Source organism: Cygnus olor, chromosome 2 (genome assembly GCF_009769625.2).
Source record: "Cygnus olor isolate bCygOlo1 chromosome 2, bCygOlo1.pri.v2, whole genome shotgun sequence".
Taxonomy (NCBI): domain Eukaryota; kingdom Metazoa; phylum Chordata; class Aves; order Anseriformes; family Anatidae; genus Cygnus; species Cygnus olor.
The window spans coordinates 16,406,562-16,426,851 of NC_049170.1; the positions used below are offsets into that span (position 1 = coordinate 16,406,562).

Here is a 20,290-nt window from a genome sequence, read left to right on the forward strand (position 1 = left end):
TAACCCCTAGATGGGGCAAATAGCCTAGATTTTCACAAAGTGCTTGGACTCAAGTAACGTAACCATCAGCTCCCATTACTAACTTTTGTTGGAGTCTAGTCTGATGCCTTTATCTGATGCCTTTATTACAAGAATAACATCTTAGGAAAAGAAGAGACATCCTGAAATAGAAACTAGTTCACTAAGAAACGACTTACAGAGAAAATTTCTCAAGTGAAGGCTCTCACAATTAACTTACTGCCCATCTTGGCCAGCATAATTGTGAAGCTAAGTACACGGGGTAACAAGGGACTATTTATTCTTACTGGCTGGTGCTCTCATGTAGTCTGTACTGTATAAATGCATACAATTTTATTCTAACACTATGCCAACGAAATCTCTTTCTAAACATTTGTAATGATTATACTACAAGAGCAAGCATATTACTTAAATGTTATGTTGGAAGAAGTAAGCTGCAACAAATGACACAAAAGAGAAAGCCAGTTAGTTTTATTTCACTGGGATTAGTGCATCCAGCCCTGTATTTTGTGTGAAAAGGGTAAATACCATCAGTTTCAAAAGAACATAAACACAGTTTTAATCAAAGTTCCAACAACACAGTTTTAATCAAAGTTCTAAGATCTACAACATGCCTGAGTGAATGGAATATGCCATTTACATGGAGCTCCTCCTTCAAATGCCATCCTTTACTGGTCAATAACTACTTCCAAAAAGATTGTGATTTCCTCTAAATAATAAAAGAGAATTTCAATTCTCTCCAATACCTCAACTGTATCAAAAGATAAAGATGGCAGCGATGTTTTCTTCATAAGTTATTCAAAGTAAGATAGAAATTTGAAAACAAAAACAGCTGTTTTATTTCTTCAGCAGTATAAGGAGAAAAAAAATCTAATGAGAGACAGGATATTTGAGCTATTTTTCTTGCTTATAAACAATGTTATGCCAGAGTTGCTATTTCTAGAATAATTGGGCTATTGTGAGATTTACTACCTACTGTAAACAAAAGTTCTTGGATGGCTCAAGTCACAAAGCTAGCCACAACCCACCTCCTGAATTGTTTAACAGAGTTAGTGGTAAGAGTGTTGGGAATACTGCTGGTCTACTTTTCTCCAAAATGGTCTCATTAACAACAAAATGTACCTTATGTAGTACATGCAAGATTAAAATTCTGTGTGTAGTCAGTTACTCATGTAAACAGTGATTCTACCAACCACTGGGGGTGACTGGAAAGAGCTACGACTACAAGCCAAATTAATGCCTTTGAATTCAGTACTAATCTACTTAGATTACCTCTCTGAAGTTTTGAATTTCAACCACTTTTTAACCTATTTAAAACTAGCTAAACAAAACTGAGCCTTATGAAGCAGGGACATAACAAAGCCTTGTAAAAGAGCATTGTGATTCATCCCATTTCATCCCCTATCATACTTCACAAGGAAAACCCATTTACAAAACAGCTGTGCTTAAGTGATTTTAACTGTGCTGTGCACTTGAATAGACTAAATTTCATATGCTGTTAAATTATCACTTGTGTTCATAACATGTCTCCCTTACCTACCTTTTGGAAGTACTGCTAAGAGATTAGCATCAATATCCTTTGTGCTGTTTGCAAGTTCTTCTTTATCTTCAAATGAGAACTCCTTCTGAAAACTGAAAGCAACATCTGGTTTACAGAACTGTGGCTGTTTCTGCTACAAATCAAATAAAGCCAAGATGTAACCAATTTACTGCAAGATATTTTAGCAGAGATACTGAAGAAAATACTTTCCATAAGAACGAAATAAGAAACAACCCCAAGAAACTCACAAAGCCAAACCCAACATAATTTGAAACTTATTTGGAACTGACTATGACACATTTTTGCATTAAATTACTGACCAGAGACTGCTTTCAAAATGCTCTACTAGTAATTACATTTGAAATAATCTACATAGAATGATTCTCCATAAATACTAAAACGTATTTCATCAGATGCAGTACAGTACTGTATGTACACTACACCTAGAAGCCTTCTGCATGACTGCCCTGTTGTTGTTACTGCTCTGATCTCTGGATATTATTTGGCTCATAATACACTAATATGAGCAAGTCATTCAGTTTTATACCTTGTCACTTCAAAACAGCAAAAATGCCTATTTAGATAAGATAAAAATCTCTTTAAATATGTTCATTAAACATACAAATTCTAACTCTAAAATGGAAGTATTGTAATGCTCTACAACAGATGCTAATTGTCTACAATGACTTTTTTTTTGGAAAGAGTATTTCTCCTTGTGGGTAAACAAAATGAGATCTATTCTCCATTTATTAAAAATGGATGAAGACCTGCTGTATTCTGCCATTACGACTTCTAATCTATCCCAACCAGGCATAGAAAAAATATACTAGTCTTAAGACCTTTAGTAAATTATGTAGACAGGTGTAAGATATAAAACCCCACAGTGATTCTAGGCTCTTCATTTTATCATGGAAGTGATGCACTATACAAATTGCTGTCATTCTGACAAGATAAATTACAGAGCTTTACTACTGGAAAATCCTTTCTTAGGACAGTTTTTAAATTTTTTGTTTGTTCTGAATCAGCTGAATACCCTTTCATCAAGGATATTTGGTAGAAAAGAAGAAATTGTCTTTTTTTTTTTTTTAGTCATTATTCCAGATGAAAATTTCTCATTGAAAAGTCTTAAATATAATGACCAATAATATTTTACATTAACTCCAAGAAATATTTGCTTCTTAATCATTTACAAATAATCTTCCCTTGTAGGAAGACATTGTGGAGAGAATTAAACTCTTGAAATGTCTATAAGGAAACCGGGCTGTGTCACATCCAGGCACCATGCCACCTGCTGCAAATTGTCTCCAATAACTGCACTTAAAGAAATTATTCCAGGTGCTGCCAAGAGAAGCCATGCTAGCCCCCACAGAAAAGCAATATCAAATAGAAGATTAATAGCGGCAATAAGCTGTCCATTACAGAAGACTGTGCATCCATCCAGGGTGAAAACACTTTAATGGAACTTAAAATATATATATCAGGTAGTGGCCACAAGCAAATGGGTGCATGTGTCATCTGAGACTGGGCAGAGACTAAGACAATTAACTGCAAGTTTCCATGTGCCTAACCCCTCACTGCAAGCACTCATGGCTTTTATCAGCCTCACAGTATGTTATTTTCTTACTGAGAACCCCAAGGTTGAGGGACTACCAATTTCCATATGAAACCAGTTTCTACTCCTTTTGGCTGAGGATGACTTTGAAAAATGTGAATAAGACTGCACTATGGCCATAAATCAGAATCAAAATCTATGTTGTCAAAACATTTTTTATTACTTAAGACTTGTCTCCAAGTGTTGAGGGACCCAACTTACGACTTTCGTATACCTGGGGTTTATTTGGCAGCATCTCCAGTTGCTTCTGTAATGCTTGTGACAACAGTGCAATACCTCAAGTTTCCATTAACACAGGACTCCTAACATTCACTCATGCAGCAAAATCCCTGTTTAAATTAACTGTGCACTAATATCCACCACTGTGCCTGTGTCACACATGAATTTCCAAGGAAAAAAACATACAGAATCAGAACTGTTAGTAGCCCATTGGTTATAAAAAGGAATAACGTTATTGGATTGCTTGTGGATCTTCAACAAAATTTCAAATATTGTAAACTAGTTTGGTTTCCCCTCACCCTTTATTCAAATTGTTCCAGGGACTCTGAGGATAGAGAGCTTTTAATCGTAGCCTAAAAGTCTTTCACTGGGTTTACATGCATTTGTTCTCCTGCCAGTATAGTTGGTTACTTTACTTTTTTTTTTTTTTTTAACAGAAGTTTTCCACATCTACTCAGTCTCCTCAAGACAGGCTCTCCATTTGATTGACCGTTTTAAAAAATATTCTCTACTTATTCTCAATTGTAAGTCTTATTTTTTTAATATGGTGACCAGAATTGGAAAGTCTTGATTCCAGAGCTGGGTCTCACTAGTGTCTTGCAAAATCATGACTTCTAATGGAGAAAGCACTATTGTAGAACCAGCCAGATGAGTGCTGGGGTCTACAACATGTTAGCCTTTTTATAACTACACTGTATGGGTTGCTCAATCCTGCATGAGAAACTAATATGCCAAGGCTTTGCTTTCATCAGTTGCAAGTGACAGAAAAATTTATCAACCCCCAATGTACAACTGTGCACTTAGTATTATTACATTACATCCCTTTTCTATTACTCAAGGTCATCCAGTTCTTCCTGCATGTGAGCTCCCTCCTCCTTTGTACTGAGGGTGGCTTCCAGCCTCTGCTCACTGGCAGATTTCATTCAAGTTCTTTTAATAATTACAGACTTCTTAAGCTTAACCCTTGCTGGGCTACATGACATCACAGGTTACTTGCTTTTTGAAAGTCCCTTCAGTTTCCCTTATGCCCTCCTTTCTCCTTCCCCTCAGGACAGACTTTCAACAGTTATTCATTTATTTTAATGATTAGCTGTTTTCACATAGTGACCATTTTATCCACAGAATTTTTGCTTTTTCTCTTCAGAGGCATTTTTGCACGCCCACTTGCTCACACTGGCGCAAGTGACATTGCTTGTTTTAAAAACCGACACATTAGAAAAAAATGTCTTCAACTGATGCATCAATTACATTGCTTTCACTTGCACAGAGAATTCAGGGACAGAGCACTGTTCTGAAGATGATACAGTCAATCCAAGCAATTACCTATTTATAGATACATATATAAAATTAGTTCTAAAAATGAAAGTAGGTGTATTTAGGACATGTCACATATTCAAAAAGAATGTTCATTAGGAATCTAAATTGAGTCAAAATGATGTTGGAGTAATTCCAAGTAGTTTTAAAAGAAATAATTTCAGGAAATTATTCAAAAGGGTTTTTAAAAAATATCTGCTCATAAGTAATTCCTCAGCAAGACTTCCCTTTTTCCCCTCAAAGAGAGCTAGCTAGATATCTCCTTGTTTTATTAGTTTATTTGATAAAGGAACAGTTTCATCATCACTATAGTTGCTTGTACAAAGTCAGTCAGACTTAGACTGCCAGGTATACTGTACCTTCAAACTCATCAACAGCTCTGTTTTACAAGTATCTCAACTGTATCTACTCAACTTCGTTTTCCTTAATTTCTCACGTCATGTTACAAATGTAGGTGCAGATTCTGACCAGCAGCATCAGGAGCTTCTGCGCTCCACAGCTAGGCTATGAGCGTTCATTACAAAAATAATTTAATAATTTAATAATTTAATAATAAAATAAAATAAATTAATAATTTAATAATTTAAACTTGGGTTTCTCTAAATCAAAAAAACAAACAAAACAGGTTTTAGAAACATGAAAGAATGCCCTCTTCTTAAAGTCCCTGCTAAAACTGACTACTGAAAGGGCAACTCCTCCTCCTTTGCTTGCCTGGGCTATAGCCCATGAGTATGGTTCCTGAAATACAATCAACAGCATGAGGTCCCACAAGCTTGTTTCACATGGGATTTGCGTGTAGTTCGGCCTGAGGTTGCCAAGGAACTCATACTCCTCAATTTTCAGGATTTCATATGATTCCTATAAAAACACAGACAACAGCATTTCACAACTTCAATAGTTTTTCTTTAAAAACAATATATAATGTGGCATCAGTAGATTATCTACTAGTTACACTGCTCCTGCAGGTTCCCAAATGCAGGCTCCTTTTATACATCAGGGATTCCAGTCTGAAAACTCCTTCTGCTGCAGTGGCAGCATACAGTTTCTAAATAGCTGTCCCACTAACCTAGTTACATGCCCAGAAGCAAGCAGGAGTTTGATCCAAATGCCACTAGTAACGCTGCTCTGCCATCTGGGTTAAAGCTATGGGATATAGTGAGATTTTGTGATTGAAAGACATGCATGACAATCCACTTGTGCACCTGCCAGACAGGTGCTTGGCATGCATTATTCTTCTCTTGCTCTACCTCCAGGAGAATTTCCTTCTCTAGATTCTTAAATAACAGATCTGCTCCATGGCTGCATCCTTCTCCCCTAGTCTTATTTTGACTTTCCCCTACCTGCCTTTTGTAAGATGATGTGTCTCCTACACCTATTCCCTATCTTTCTCTCCAGTGCCTAAGAGACACAGCATGGCAGAGAATCAGAAACGCTGAGGAAGAAAAGTGTGTGCTGATGGGGAGTCCCACTGTGAGGATGTTTGCAAATGTGAGTCTGGGTGAGCCAGCAAACAGCTGGTTTCTAGGGCAAGGGGCAGTTCCCAGCTCCCTGACCTCCCCTCCACTCTGCAGTGCATGAGTCCAGCAAGCATGAAAGTGGAAACCAGAGAACAATCGGAGTAAGGATGGGAAAAGAGAGGGAACACGACCTGCCACCTTGCTTAACTGTGAACTATGTCACCTTACCCAGCCTCGTGGAACCGCGCCCTGAGCCTGCAGGCATGAGGCAGCACTGCCCTGCATGGAAGCGGACACATCACCCCCCCATTCATCTCCGTGAGGTCCCCTCCCATGTGCTGACAAAGCTGCCTGCACAGCTGGAGAAGAATTCCCCCCACCTCGACCACCTTATTTGTTAGACAGATCAGTTTTCCAAGCTGGTTCACTAAATGTCTGTACTGTGTCCGTGCCTTTTAAGAAAAGAGGGGCACTGCTGTGCCAGGAGGCTGAGTGCAGAGCAGGACTCTTCCCTTGGCAGTACCTGTCGTAAATCTTCACACAAATATTTAGGAGGCAGCTGGTGTTTTCAATAACTGTTCAGAGCATCCACCAAAGCTTGGTCTTATGAGACGACCAAGAATCATCTTTCCTGACAAAGAAGTAAGTGTAGATTCAAGCAATGACTGCAAGATACAGTTATGCAAGTGGTCATCTTCACTAGGAAGACAAACTCTACCTTACCTTAACGCTCTCTTCCTTTGGAGCAATCGTGAAGGTTTAAATCTAACCGAGTTTCCTTTGCTAAAATCTGTGAAAGAAAAAAAAAATAACATAGTGAAGATGCTTTAATAAATGGGGAACTTTTAGGAAACTAGCCTATAATTTCCAATAATAGTCCTTTTCCCCTGGCAAAGGCTGTACAAAGGCCTTGCCTCTAGTCAAAGGAGCATGGGCTGGCATGCCCAAGGTGTGGGTAAACCAAACCTTTGCAAAAATAAGTACAGACAGTAAAACATACGGCAGTTCCATAAAGCGGTGAAGCTTCTGCTGTTCTAATCCTAGTATTCAGTGTAGCACTGCAGCCTGAGGCTATCATTTAAACCGCTTGACTCAGTTTCCCTGCTTATAAAATGGCCAGTAGATACGTTTATAAAGCACTCTGATAATGAAAAATGCAGCAAGCAGCAAGAGCCTTTTTGGCTGCAGCCTAGCAATACTATCAAAACTGCATATTCACTGCAGAAATCAGAGATGCCCAGCTGAAGATTTGTTGCAACATTATCACACCATCCATGACAAAAATATTTCTGAAGGTTGTCCGCTGTTTCCAAGCTCCCATTTATTTATTTCTTCTGAATAACCTTAGGACTTGTTTGTTATCAGAGTGGAACACATTACATATTATGCTGAGAGCAAAATCACATGAGATACAACCTGAAATTCAAGAAGGATGTAGTGTATTACAAAACCACCAGTTCCTAAACCTTGCTTGTTGCTTCCTTTGATTCAGAAATCTCCCATCTCCCTCCCCAGATTTGACTTCTTCAATTTTTCAGTCAGGAGCACCATCATAGGGTCTATAAATGATGACCAGCAGCAAGGGGGACCAGTGCTCCAAGTACCAGGCGCCTCCATTCAGCAATGCTGACGCTATTAAGAGACCTTACACAACTGCTAGCCAGGAAGCAGGGCAGCCTGGTCTGTAACTGCTGCTGAAAAACACATGAAGCTACTAAAAATGTACTCCCAATGGGAAAATGGCTTTGGGCCTCCATCTGCGTTAAGTCAGCTACTCTAAGACCCAAAATTAATAAACAACTGTTCACTGACATAGTGATCACCTTATTTTTCAGTCAAAAACTTCTAAACAATTCAAAAGCAGCAACATTCCTTTTACTCTAATGTAGAATTCAGATTTAACTATTTAAAGGAAGAGTTAACTGGGCAACAACATTTTGTAACATAGTCTTGCGTTATTAAAAAAAATTAAATTTACTTTGCAAGCAAAAAACATTTTAAAATCTAGGTAGAATGTTTATTATTTTTGCAAAAAAGGTTTTATGAAGCTTATTATAGCAAACAACATGAGCCTTAATTTAAAAAATGTATCTTTTCTCTATGCCTTTCAAAACTTTACTCCTTCCTTTGCTCTTCCACTTCTTTCCCCCTGCCACCTCACCAGGTACACAGATTAAAAAAGAAACGGAAAAAGAAAAAAGATAATTTTAACAGCTTTTATAAAGCTCTGTATAAAGCTCTTTATAAGAGACTAAAACATGCAAAAGGGCATTTTTTATGCATTTGCTACAAGTCACTGAAAAATTTCAAGCGATTTTGCTAATGGCTTTCTTCAGCTTTAATAAGCAACTTTTTCCTGTTTTTGTTAACATTCAGTTTCTCTTTCCAAGTAAATGGAGAATAAAGCACACAGATTACACAGAAACATCTTGTCAGACTAAAACAGAGTATTTTAAGAAAAACAGTATGAATGGTATATAAATCACTGTATTTTACACTAGAGCAGTAAAAAGCAAAGAATACTCCATACTGTAAGTATCTCTAAAAAGGCCAGCTTTACATTACTGTAAGAACAGTATGCAATAATTTAAAAAGCCTAGCTCAATATCAATTTAGCTAACCAGAACCAGGCAAATCTTAAATTTATAGCCATTCTAACGGGATAACCACCCATCGTATAGTTTTTGGCACTGAAACAGCTGTCCACCATGAAAACCACAAGTAGACCACAGAGAAATTCTCCCTACCCTGGCCAAAAATAAAGAGGGGATGTGAGAGGGGAAGAAAGTAGCTTTCATTGCTTCGGTGGAAGAAGGGAAGGAGAAGGGCTGCTAAGACAGGGCAGACAAGCCGTTCTGACTTTTGGTACCCATTAAACACATTTTGCAATATTCATACACACCACATTTATAATGCCTCCAAAACCTATTAAAACTCTGTCGTATTTCATAGAGCAAGCTGCTCTCATCCCACACACAAATAAACAGAAAACCCAACCAGAGAACTATGTTCTACTACACAGTTTTGATATTTTATGCATTTCCTCCTGTTCTAATTAAACCCCATGTGGGAGGATTAAAGCCCAATAAAATATACTCACTATAATATGGAAGCGTTAAAATCAAATACAAACACAGGAGAAAAAGTAAAACAATTCTCCTTCAAAAGAAAATAAATAAGCCCACAAAAGAAACATCAGTTTAATAGTCTCATTTCAATGGTTAATTTAAAAAACCCTCATAGTACCTCAAACACAGAAGGAAAATGATTGCAACAGCATTTTGTCCTTTCTTTCACTGAAGAAACATAAACATACACGTAACCCCATTAAAATAATTTTAAATACTTGTATTTAAGAGTATATTTACTAAATCAAACTTGCACATAAGTTTAACCATTTGGTTGGTCTAGCCCCCCCCACTCCCTCCCAGGTACAAACTATCAGATAAAACAACTATCCATATCCAGATTAATACATTGGAAATTAAAAATGCTGAATTTAAATATATATATATATATATATCAGATACAACCTTCCACTGTTATTTAGTATATTTAAAGGCCCTAAATCGGTAGCAAGCTAAGCTAATTAGAAGATCCATCTAATCGGATCTTTCAAAAGTGTCCTTTAGGAAATAATGAAATAGCCTCGGTGACTAACTGAATACTGATCAGTAAAGTAGCTAATGTAGCTGTAGGAGATCCAGCCAAACAATATTTACACATACAAGCACACAAGAGAGATTAAAAGCACGCAAATGAACTACATTTTCTCCTATCTACTTTGAACTCTTCTTACCTTGCTCTTCAGAGTATTTAACATTTCCCAAATAGCTGGAGATCCAAGGATTTCTGAACATGGTTGCACAAACAAAGGATTCAGCAAAGAGAAACTACAATAGCAGCTAATTCTCCACCAGCCACAGCCCTTGGGCCTGTCTTAGCAATATCGTGTAGAGATTTTTCATAGCACAGGACTGGAGCTGTCAGGCTATCGCGTCCCAGGGAGTACAGTAAATGCATAGCAATAGGCTGCAAGCTGGAGCAGCTCAAGCCAGTAATCAGATTACAAACAGAAATTAGGCACATGAATGCTAAAACAGATTGGGCAATGGTGATTGGAAGATTTATAATATTACCACTTCAAAGATCCAGCCAAATCACACATTATATTCCTGCAAAATGAATGCAGAACCCCTAAATCCTCATATTTAAAAAAAAAATCCTCCAAAAAGAAGAATAATTTCTTCCTATCTCTGACCAGGATAAACTGCAACGCTTGCTGAAGAAAAACAGTATCCAGGCTGCCAAAAAATGGACTCTGTTAATCATATCATTATGCTAAACGTTTGCCCAACTATTAGTTGGAACGTTTAAAATAGACAAGATTTATGGATAACATATGAGCAAAATTACTGGTGGGGGTGGGAACTTAAGAACAGACACCGCAACTCAAAATATTTTAATTTGAGACAGAAGGTGTAAAATTGCACAAATACTGTCTGTCTAGCTACCATTTTTTTTTATTAAACGGAGTTGATGGATTTTGGATCCAAGCGAGGAGTCAGATTCCTTTTGGAAAGTCTGGAAGTGTTTGCTCAAAATGGTGCAATAACCCTGGCTCGATCTTCCCCACCGAACTACCTGATCACCCACAAAGCACGTTAAATACCTAACTGCAACAGATCCGCACGCTTAACCCCAGCCAGCCAACCAAAGGCAGTGACTGCCTGCTAGCTTCCCTGCCCCAAACACACTTCTTCCCTTCAGAAGGATTTCAGCCAGCATCGGTCGAAAACTCAATGCAAAGCTGGGGGTGTTAGGACAGTGAGGAGATGGTCTACAAATACAGGACTGAAGTTCTTGACTTTGCTTACCCATTTTTATGGTATTTGGTGTAACAGGACCCCAATCCATGCTTGGAACAGACAAAATATAAGCAATAATGCTGTGAAAGAGACTGGTGAACCACAAGTGAAAACCATAATCTCTCAGAAAACTACTGATTTTTTGTTGGCTCACCATGAAGTTGTATTTAGCCTGTCTAGGCCATCACAACTACAGCTTTTTGCGCAAACAAGTTTTTGCAATGGATGTAAGAATATGCACTCCATATTGTCTAATGTCACTGCTGTTTTTATTTATTTTTAAATGTGAATAATCTTAGAGTGGCCTTAACAGAAGCACAAATATTGGCTGTGAGCCTTTCAACCATACAGAACTCCTTAAAGCAAGCGTAGCCCAAGACCTGGGATCTGTCATTGAAGCTCCCGATTCCCCAAGTAGTAACTCTGATCAAAAGTATCTGAAACTACACGCTGTGTTTTGTCCTTTGCCTGTAACCTTACTGGCTCTTGCATCTAACTCTAACCACTTCACCACACTATCACACAGGACAAGGGGCCCAAACGCTTTTATGCCCTCTGCACCAGCTGTACTCAGGCCTAGAAAATATAAAAGCAGGAACAAAACATGTCATTTGTCGACACTTGTCCAAATTTGCCACTAACCTGAAAATCCACTTTATAGTCTAGACCTAAGTGCTGACACGCTTAAAACACACAAACGAGACAGCGAGTGCAGTGAGTGCAGAGATAACAAAGAATCTGCAGGTAACACCTACTCTGGACACTGTGGACCAGTATCTTTGCAGGTGAACCAATAAAAGATACGCCCAGGTAGGTCCAAAAAGGTCCCTTCTTTCTGAACCCTGCTCATATGAATACTTCTTGCTTGATCTGGTGAGTGGATGCATTACTACCTGTAGCATTTTTAAGCACCTGTAACTCATTTGGTACACAGTAAGGGAACTGTTTTTCATAAAGCACAGATGAATAACACTCATTTGATAAATCTCATGGCTGCGATCTTTAGAAGGGTTGGAGAAGAAGTTAGACCTGATAGCTGAGCTGGTGCAATAGCTCACGGCTGCCCAGACAGAAAGCCCTACCCGCAGGACCTCTGCTAGGCCTTCACCTGTCTGGTGAAGGAGGTACAGAAGGTAAATCACACAGAGCTGTGGAAAGACAGAAAAGCTCCTGATACTGTGCACAATCTGTGACCCCCAGAGTTACTTCTGCTTCACCTCAGGACAAAGTGTATGTGCCAATACTGCTTCCAATATTAAGTCTTAAAGTCATGAGGGTCAAAGGGGTCTGCTGTTGCAGGAGAGGTCTCTGTACTGACCCTTAACCAGCTTTGGGAGTGGAGAAGATACCTTGGTAAGAACAGTAAGTCAGCAGTGTCAAACAATGGTATAAAGAAAGGAAGCCTTGGATTCAGTTTTTTTGCTGCTTGTTTGGAAACAGTGGGTTTGAGAGAAAGTCTTTTCCAGAAGAGAAGAAATCCATCTTCAAGCACTTGATGAAGGAAGGAGGAAGAGTATTTTCTCCTTTAAAGCGATCCAGTCTGCAGGACCCAGAAGGATGCTGAGCCAAACGACGTTATCAAGTCTGAGTTACAAATCAGTAGTAATGTTCTTGTCCTCCCTGCCATGATTAATTCTTGAGCATTTGTGGCCTCCAACATAAGCAAACAAAAAAGAGAACAACAGTTCGGCTGTTGGAAAGGGGGGCAAACCCAGCTGGAAGCTAAGTTTGCAGTCATCTGGGCAAAGAGCTAGAGGTTAAACATGCATACATTTCCAATCTGAGACCACTCATGAAAGACCAGCTGGCAGCTAAATGTTGTTCTGAAGCTTCCCACAGGAAGAGAAGGAAAATATCTTCCTTTTGTCTGGCAAAACTAATCATTGTAATCAAAGCTGGAGTTTAAACGGCTTGCAAAGCTGTTCCCAACTTACAGGGCTGCCAGCCCCAAAGCACTGAAGAGTTATGAATCAGGTCCCACTAAGATCAAGTCTTTTTTCTTTCTAAATTTTGATCACTTAGGAATTTATATTTAGATACGTTCCTGTGTAATAAGGAGAACCAGATACTTTGTTATGACTTGCAGTTATCATAAAAACAAAAATCAAAGAAGCCCATGACAGCTGTTTGAAGGAAGTCTAAAAATAAAGTAAAAAAAAAATCAAGAACACTGAGGGGGAAAAAAACGCTACAGTGATTGCAAAGAAACTTTCAGCAAATGTGCTAGTTAGGTAAACAGGATTCTGAGCAGCATGGAAAACTGAGATGATCTATATAAACAAGATGATGAAATAATATTTACATCCACACTTCATGCGTAGAGGTCTAAAGGAGCTCACGAATTTTATTCCACTGCTCTTTTCCGCTCCTGGACAAGGAGAGAGTGCACTTGGAATAGCAATACCCTGAGAGCTGTGTTGAGATCTGAGATGCTGTGGAAGATCTCAGGAATGAGGGTCAAAAAAGAGGGCTAGAGCAGCCCACTCTTTTCCATCACTCCACCTGACCTTCCCCAGACTCCAGGCCACACACACACCCCAAGCATACCCTGCCACTTTTTAGCATGCAGACTTGGACTTCCAAAGGTAAGTGAGGAGGTACTGGAAGAGCCTCTCCTATCTCCTCTTTCCCCCACCTTCCAGCAACTTCTGCCAAGGCAGAAGTAATTACAAGAAGTAATTTAACCCAAAGTTAAAATACATGTCAAAAGTCTAACAGAAGATTTCTTAAGTAGCATAATCACTTAACAGCAAGTTATTGTCTCAAGACATGTGCAAGCATCACTGGCATCCTTGCTTGCAAATACAAGACATATCTGGGATTGGCAATGCCAGTCAATTTTGTCCTCTCTACCCAAACCCCATGTACACAGGCAAGCAATATTCTCATTTCCTAAAGGGAGGCCATTTGTACAGATTTTTAAACCAAGATAAAGTTTCCTGACATGTTACCATCCCTCCAACAGGAATCAAGTTTAATCCTTTTCACTTTGCTTTTTCTCATTGTCACTGTGCAAAAGTTTTTGAAAAATGATTCTGTCAAGATGATGCCTGCTGCTTGACTGCTGATTATGTTTTGGACAAGTCTTCCGGTAAACTGCAGCATTGTAGCACCTGTGTGACAATTTAAAACAGGTCACATGCACAGAGCAAAAAAGCTGATTAGTTAGAGTCATAAAGAGGACTAAATTTTTTTGAGTATAACGTGACAGATGTGTTTAAAAAAGAATATGGATTTTTTTGTTACTGAGTATTTACTCTTGTACTGGGAAATGGGAGAACAACAGGTATTTTCTGTACATACTAAAAAAAAAAAAAATCAGTCTGATTACTATTTCAGATTTAACAAAATCTCACTCGAACCATTAATTTTAGCAGTGAATTGCTCCTAAAGGGAGATGTTGGTACCTTTCAATCTCGTAACACATTTTCAGAATAAGAAACATGAAGGTAATTTCCCCTGATATTCCCACATCTTGTATCACTGTTCATGAAACTGTATGTCAAGACTAGCAAATTTAAAGATCTTCAGGGTTTTCCTGTTTAACAGTAGGATAAGCCTACACCAGCTCCTTAAATGAAGTTGAAAGGCCACACACTGCTTACACTTCTGTAATCAGATAGACCAGAGATGGCACAGAGCTTATACAAATTGAGTCAGACCTGTTTGTCTGTGAGCCTGAAACTGTAAAAGAACACGTCAGATGTGTACCCATGTGTACTCCATCCCATGGTCAGGGATGGACTTAGCAAATGGCTGGAAATGAGGGATAAGGCAGGATCTCCTGTCCCAGCAGCATGGACAATTTATGTGACAAAGCAGCCCAAGGACTTTGAGGAAGAAGCATTTTTACCTAGCCAAATAATGACTGAGAGCATTTCACATCGTGGCCCACTGTAAAGAAGCTGCGGTTCAGATTGTGGAGGCATGGGGTCAGCTTCTGTGAGCACTCTGCAATGAAGTCTTGCCACATGCAGCAGCTTCTTGTTTACTAACAGGGTGGAAGCTGTTGCAATGACCAAGGGTACAAGCTTCTGTTGGGAGAGACTGCCTGCAGGGCTCCTGTCCTCCTAACAAGTCGTTGGGGTTTCTAGGACAGGTTTCTCCATCTTCTGACACTTCCAGTCTCTTCAGTCTCCTGAGCACAACATTCCCAGCACAAGGCTGTCTCCTTCCCTGCAGTGGCAAGCGGCCCTGGGCAGCTAAGTGACACTAAAAGCACAGCTATGCTACGGAGCTTCCTCCTGGCTGCTCTTGAACTGCATCTCTGCTCGCAAGTAAAAGCCCAATAAGGGAGCAGAGAGGAGTGCATACCACAAGAAAGAATTTATAACAAAGTTCTTTGGCTGTTCTCAATAGTCATCTAAGGAAAGCGTCAATTTTGTTTACCACAATGATGTGACATTTCACAGGCCACTTAACACTCCTGCATATTTACCTTGAAATATAACCATCATTTTTAAGCCTCAGGCAGACAGCAACCTTGCAGACACCAAACCTATGACCCCAGCTCCCATCCTGCTTATAGCATGTTGCAATACTTTCTCAGAAAATTAAATATTCAATAAAGGAAAAAAAAATAAAAGCATAAAATGTGCTTTGCTCTAGTGCTGACGGTCACTGACGGTCAAGGTGGGCTAGCTTTGCTACAAGCTCTGTCACTGAAAATAATGTCACAGTGAGTAAGCACACATACAAGGCTTAATTTGCATCCAGCACAGCTAAGCAAAAAATCATGAGGAAAGAAAACCTGGTTAGCAGTGATGCTGCAGTTCTGGAGCAACTTGTCTAGGGAGCAGGTTTAAATTCGTAGCAGCTAGGACCTTTTCTCTTTATTTCTTTATTGTCCTCACATGCTCTCAAGCCCCCTACAAAAACCACAAGTGTGTGCAGTGCTCGGCAGGGCACCGATCACTAATAGCGAGGTAATCACCAGTCAGATCTGAGGAGCTTTACCAGAGCTGCACAGGAAGCCCGCGCAGCACCTGGCTGTACTGTACTTGACAAGGTCTGGGGGGATTTCACTAAAGGAATAACACACAGCCTTTTTTTTTTAAAGCCTTCTTCCACATAAAAATCAGTTTTTATGAGGTGGGTATGATGAAACCTAGTCAAGTCTTGGTCTGTGTGCAGGCAACGGGTGCCAATATTCCCCTTCTCCAGGGAACAGGACCGTTCCTTTAGCCAATAAAATACAGTCTTCCAATAAAGGGCATAAAATTGCACGAGAAGAGTGGAGAAACAGTCCTGAAGTCACACAAAAAAAACCTCATTCCTCTTTGTTCAGGTGTCTCTCTAAAAGCACACAGCACAATAAAGAACGAAAACAGACTTCTTAAGAGAGGGCACTGCAAAGAACTCGGTATACGGAATAACAACGTGAATCTCAGGATTACAGCCAAGCCTGTGAAAAAAACACTTCAGGAAAGCGAGCTACAGCTATGAACGTTTACGCAGCAGGGTTTTTTAAGCCGCCTCTAGCACAATTCCCGGTATCTGCCACACGCAGCTCGGCCTCCTCTGGGCGCGGCGGTACTGGGTCGCATCTCCCGGGGTCTGGGCTGGATCGGATCGGGGCTGCGCGCTCCTCGCCGCCATCCAGCACGTTCTGTCCCCAGACACCACCACCGCAGCTTGCCTAATAAGGCCACACGCGCGTTGAGTGGCTGCCTTGTAGGTCACCCTGCGGTTCACTTGCCACCCCAGCCCTCCTCCGCCACCCTTGGGTGCCCAGGGCGAGGGCCGCACCTCAGCGCGGGGTGGGAGAGGAGGCCATAGCTGGCGGCGGGGGGAGGCAGCACAAAGCCGCTGGCAGCTCGCCATGCAGCCCGTTTGAGGATCGCTGGGCCGGAGAAATAATGGGGTTTCTCGTTACGTGAACTGCTCGGAAGTAGGCCAGCAGCGTGGGTATAAACAGCCACCTTCACGGCTCCTGACAGCAGACAGATACTTGTCGAGCATGAGAAGCAAATGAACTAGATGAAAGGAAGGAGCAGACAAGCATTTGAACAGTGCTATTTAATTATTTAGCACTGTTGATCAGTTACAGTGAGATTTGCTGCAATTCAGACAGATGGCTTCAAAAGTAACTATCTACTCTCCCCAAAATAACTACCTGGCAAAAAATCTGCTCCTGCTGCTTGCTGCCTCGCTTGTAATTCTGACTAGCTTTTCCTTTGCACCTCTCCCAGGGTAATTTCATAGAATGGCTCGGGTCGGAAGGGACCTTAAAGATCATCTTGTTAATCATCATTAAGCATCATTTCAAGATGCTAGATTTGGACACCATCTTATCCTCTTTCACAGTGCAGGGTCTGCAAGGAAAGCAAAGAGCCTGCTCCGAGGCTGGAGCCAGCAGGCAGAGCGCGGTCACCTCCGCCGTGGGGCTGCCAGCCCCCTCCGGGGCGCCCAGAGCTGCACGTCAGAGCAGACAGTGTACTTCAGGCCAGACAGGGCACTTCAGTCCCTGTCTGGCACCGTATAGTAAAATATCAAGGCAATTCAACTGCTGCTTGTACCTTGTTGTTTCTAAAATCAGCATCCAATCTTCTAAGTGCTTTGCGGCCTTGAATGAAACAGCCCCGCTGAGTGCACTGCCCGAGGGCTGCAGGGGCTGGCTGTCCCCTTTCAGCAGAGGGCACAAAGTCTCCAGAGGACGTGGGAGGCACTGGAGAACAAACAGGGGACGCTGCCCATTGTTCTGGAAACTTTTAGTCCTCAAAATTTGGAAACTCAGTACAACAGCTTTGAAGTACTGAAGAAGCACTGCCCTGTAAGGGTTTAATACCTGCCTAGGACAGCTAGCGGTAATGATGAACTTACCAAATGTTTCTCACAGTTAGAAAGATCTCCAACACACAGTGATTAAATGAAGCCATGATTATCACTCCACCGAAAGAAACCAAACCGCCACAGGTATGCCCTATTCCTGCAATAAACCCTAGGTTCATACTATTAAGAGGCAAAGTGACAGCATATATGGCCAACTCTGTAGATACTCTGTAGATACTGCACGGTGAACAATACAGCTGCAAATCACGCTGGCAGTTTGTAAGCTTAGCCATTAGCATCTCAGGTTGAAGCTGTGCCCAGATGCACTCACAGATCCTGGCTCAGAACTGCTGATTTTCTGCTAAAAGTGCTTTCTCACCCAATAAGCTTCAATAATACAAAGAAATGGGACACATTCAAAAAAGGGTCAGAAATGATTACACACAAGTAGTCCTAAAATAAGCTAACTCACTTTGTGTCCAATTTGCTTAGATCAGCAGCACAGTATGTTCTCATTACTATTTAATATTTATAGCGAAAGCTGTATAAAACTAAATAACAATGAGATGGATTGTTGCATGCATGCATTAGACAGATCTGTCAGCAAAGTCTTATGAAGAAGAATAGCACCGTGGACTATGCAAGTCAGTCACACTGCACAGACATCCAGGCTGGGCTGAGAGAAAACCTACCAGGCTTGCACTACTTTATAAAGGAAATGCATTTCAAAACATCAACATTTTTCTAGTCTCTCAGAATACACACTGACAAACCCAAAGTACCAGGAGGAAATCTGTCTTTCTTTTTGGTTAAAAAGGAGAATAAAGTCAGACACATCCAAAAAGCCACTCACAGGTAATTATTTGGCATCTGTTAATTTAGGGCCATTTGTGCAACTGCACACTAGATGCTATTGTACTTTCGCAGTTTTAATTTCAAATGGAGGTAAAGTAACAGTTGACATTTTTCCATTCTAACACTCCCATTTTCCCATCTTAGCTCACAGACATTAAGAATTTATTTATCTAAACTGTCCTATTTTGGGGACAGTTTAGAAATACCGCAGTATTTTCTCCACTGTTATTAAGAAAAAAGATGAAGAAAAAAAACAAGAATTAACATTTTTGTATCTATATACTAAATATCTTAACTGCAAAAGGATACTTGGTTGGTACAGAAGTCACCCTCACTAGGAAGCATGGTATTCTCACTGTTCACAACAAAGCAGAGCTGTTTGTCAGCTATACCTGATCAGTGCAGATCTAGGTAGTAAAGATCTTGTTGAATTCTTCAAGAAGAGGATTGGAAGATAATTTCAGCAAAATCTATGCACATCAAAGGTGACACTTAAGGAAAAGGCTAAAGGCTCACACAAGTCCTCTGCTTTAAATCAAGGCTGAAGAGTTTGTTTTTTTCACACACTCCCCCAAGCAGGCCGCTTCCTCCAGTGACCTTACAACAGTCGACTCCCACCTCAGACCTCAGTCATATGGGAGGAAATACATCTACCACAATCAACAGTTACATGCTGCAGGCACACATTTGGTCAGACGAGGGATGGGGTTTCAGTGAGGTAATGGGGAGGTTCTTCCCCCTGGTTTAAAGACAGTCCCTTCAAGCTGGAAAGCAAAGTAGCGATGCTACTTTGGTCAACTGAAATGTAGCAAGCAGAGAAAACAGAGATCCTACAAATCTCTGAGTGGATGCAGATGTATAGGAAGTTGAGAGGTTCATTATGCTCTCTCCCAAATGCCCCCCTGTGAATGTACAGGGTACAGCCACCAAGGCTGGTGCAACCTGGATGCCTGCGTGCTGGCAGAAAGGAGCACTCTGCCACGCTGCAACTCGTCCCACATGGGAGCACTCGCCCCAGATTTCACCCGTCTTGGTCTTCCCAAGACCAAAATTGCCTTTCCCAGCTCCACTCCTTTTCCTCTCCTAGTTCTCATCCTTGCCAATCCCTCTTTTCTGGTTCTATTCCTGCTGCCCTCTGCATACCTCCGCCTTCCTCCTGCACCCCATCCTAGGGGTAATCCCACCACACTTGCATTCTTCAGTGCTTCCCAACCTATTTCCACTTCTCCCCTGCCTCTTTTCCAGCTCCCACTGCAGACTCTCCCATCACACCCAGTCCCACTCTCGTGGCTCCCTTCACCCACTCCACCCCTGCCCCAAACCAGGCCGCCTTCTTGAGCAGGGTTTTGTTTTCCTTCTCCAGAAGGCCAGAAGGTTTCAGCACAAGACTGTCCAGTCCAGTAGTCTTGCTGCTTGATATTTACCCTCCCCTTCATTAGGAGAGATCTGCACATTGTGAGAGCTGTACCAACCCAGAGCACACAAAACTCAACTTCAGCAGCACACCACCAACTAGAGGGCCATGATGTGAGCATGCTGATGGTCTTGGACACTTCTGCAGGTGAATTCCCTTCATCAGTCAACTTGTTTGCCCCATGAATAGCAACGAAGGAACACTGTGCTGTTTGAAGAGAGG

At 40.9% G+C, this 20,290-nt stretch overlaps 1 protein-coding gene across 21 annotated transcripts in view; it reads right to left on the reverse strand.

Annotated features, from left to right (window-relative positions):
* The window catches only part of SVIL (supervillin), a 137,797-nt gene that overhangs the window by 61,616 nt on the left and 55,891 nt on the right, over positions 1 to 20,290 (reverse strand). For 20 of the 21 annotated variants that reach the window (XM_040546523.1, XM_040546520.1, XM_040546506.1 and 17 more), the window contains 2 exons: positions 6,884 to 6,950; positions 1,559 to 1,650 (listed from right to left, as the gene is read on the reverse strand). Coding sequence is in view for 18 of the 21 variants with exons in the window: in XM_040546506.1 (XP_040402440.1) it covers positions 1,559 to 1,650; positions 6,884 to 6,950 (159 nt within the window). In the remaining 3 variants the exon portion in view is untranslated. Of the gene's footprint in view, positions 1 to 1,558; positions 1,651 to 6,883; positions 6,951 to 9,959; positions 10,146 to 20,290 lie in introns of those variants that run through there. The other variant, XM_040546508.1, reaches the window with a different exon arrangement.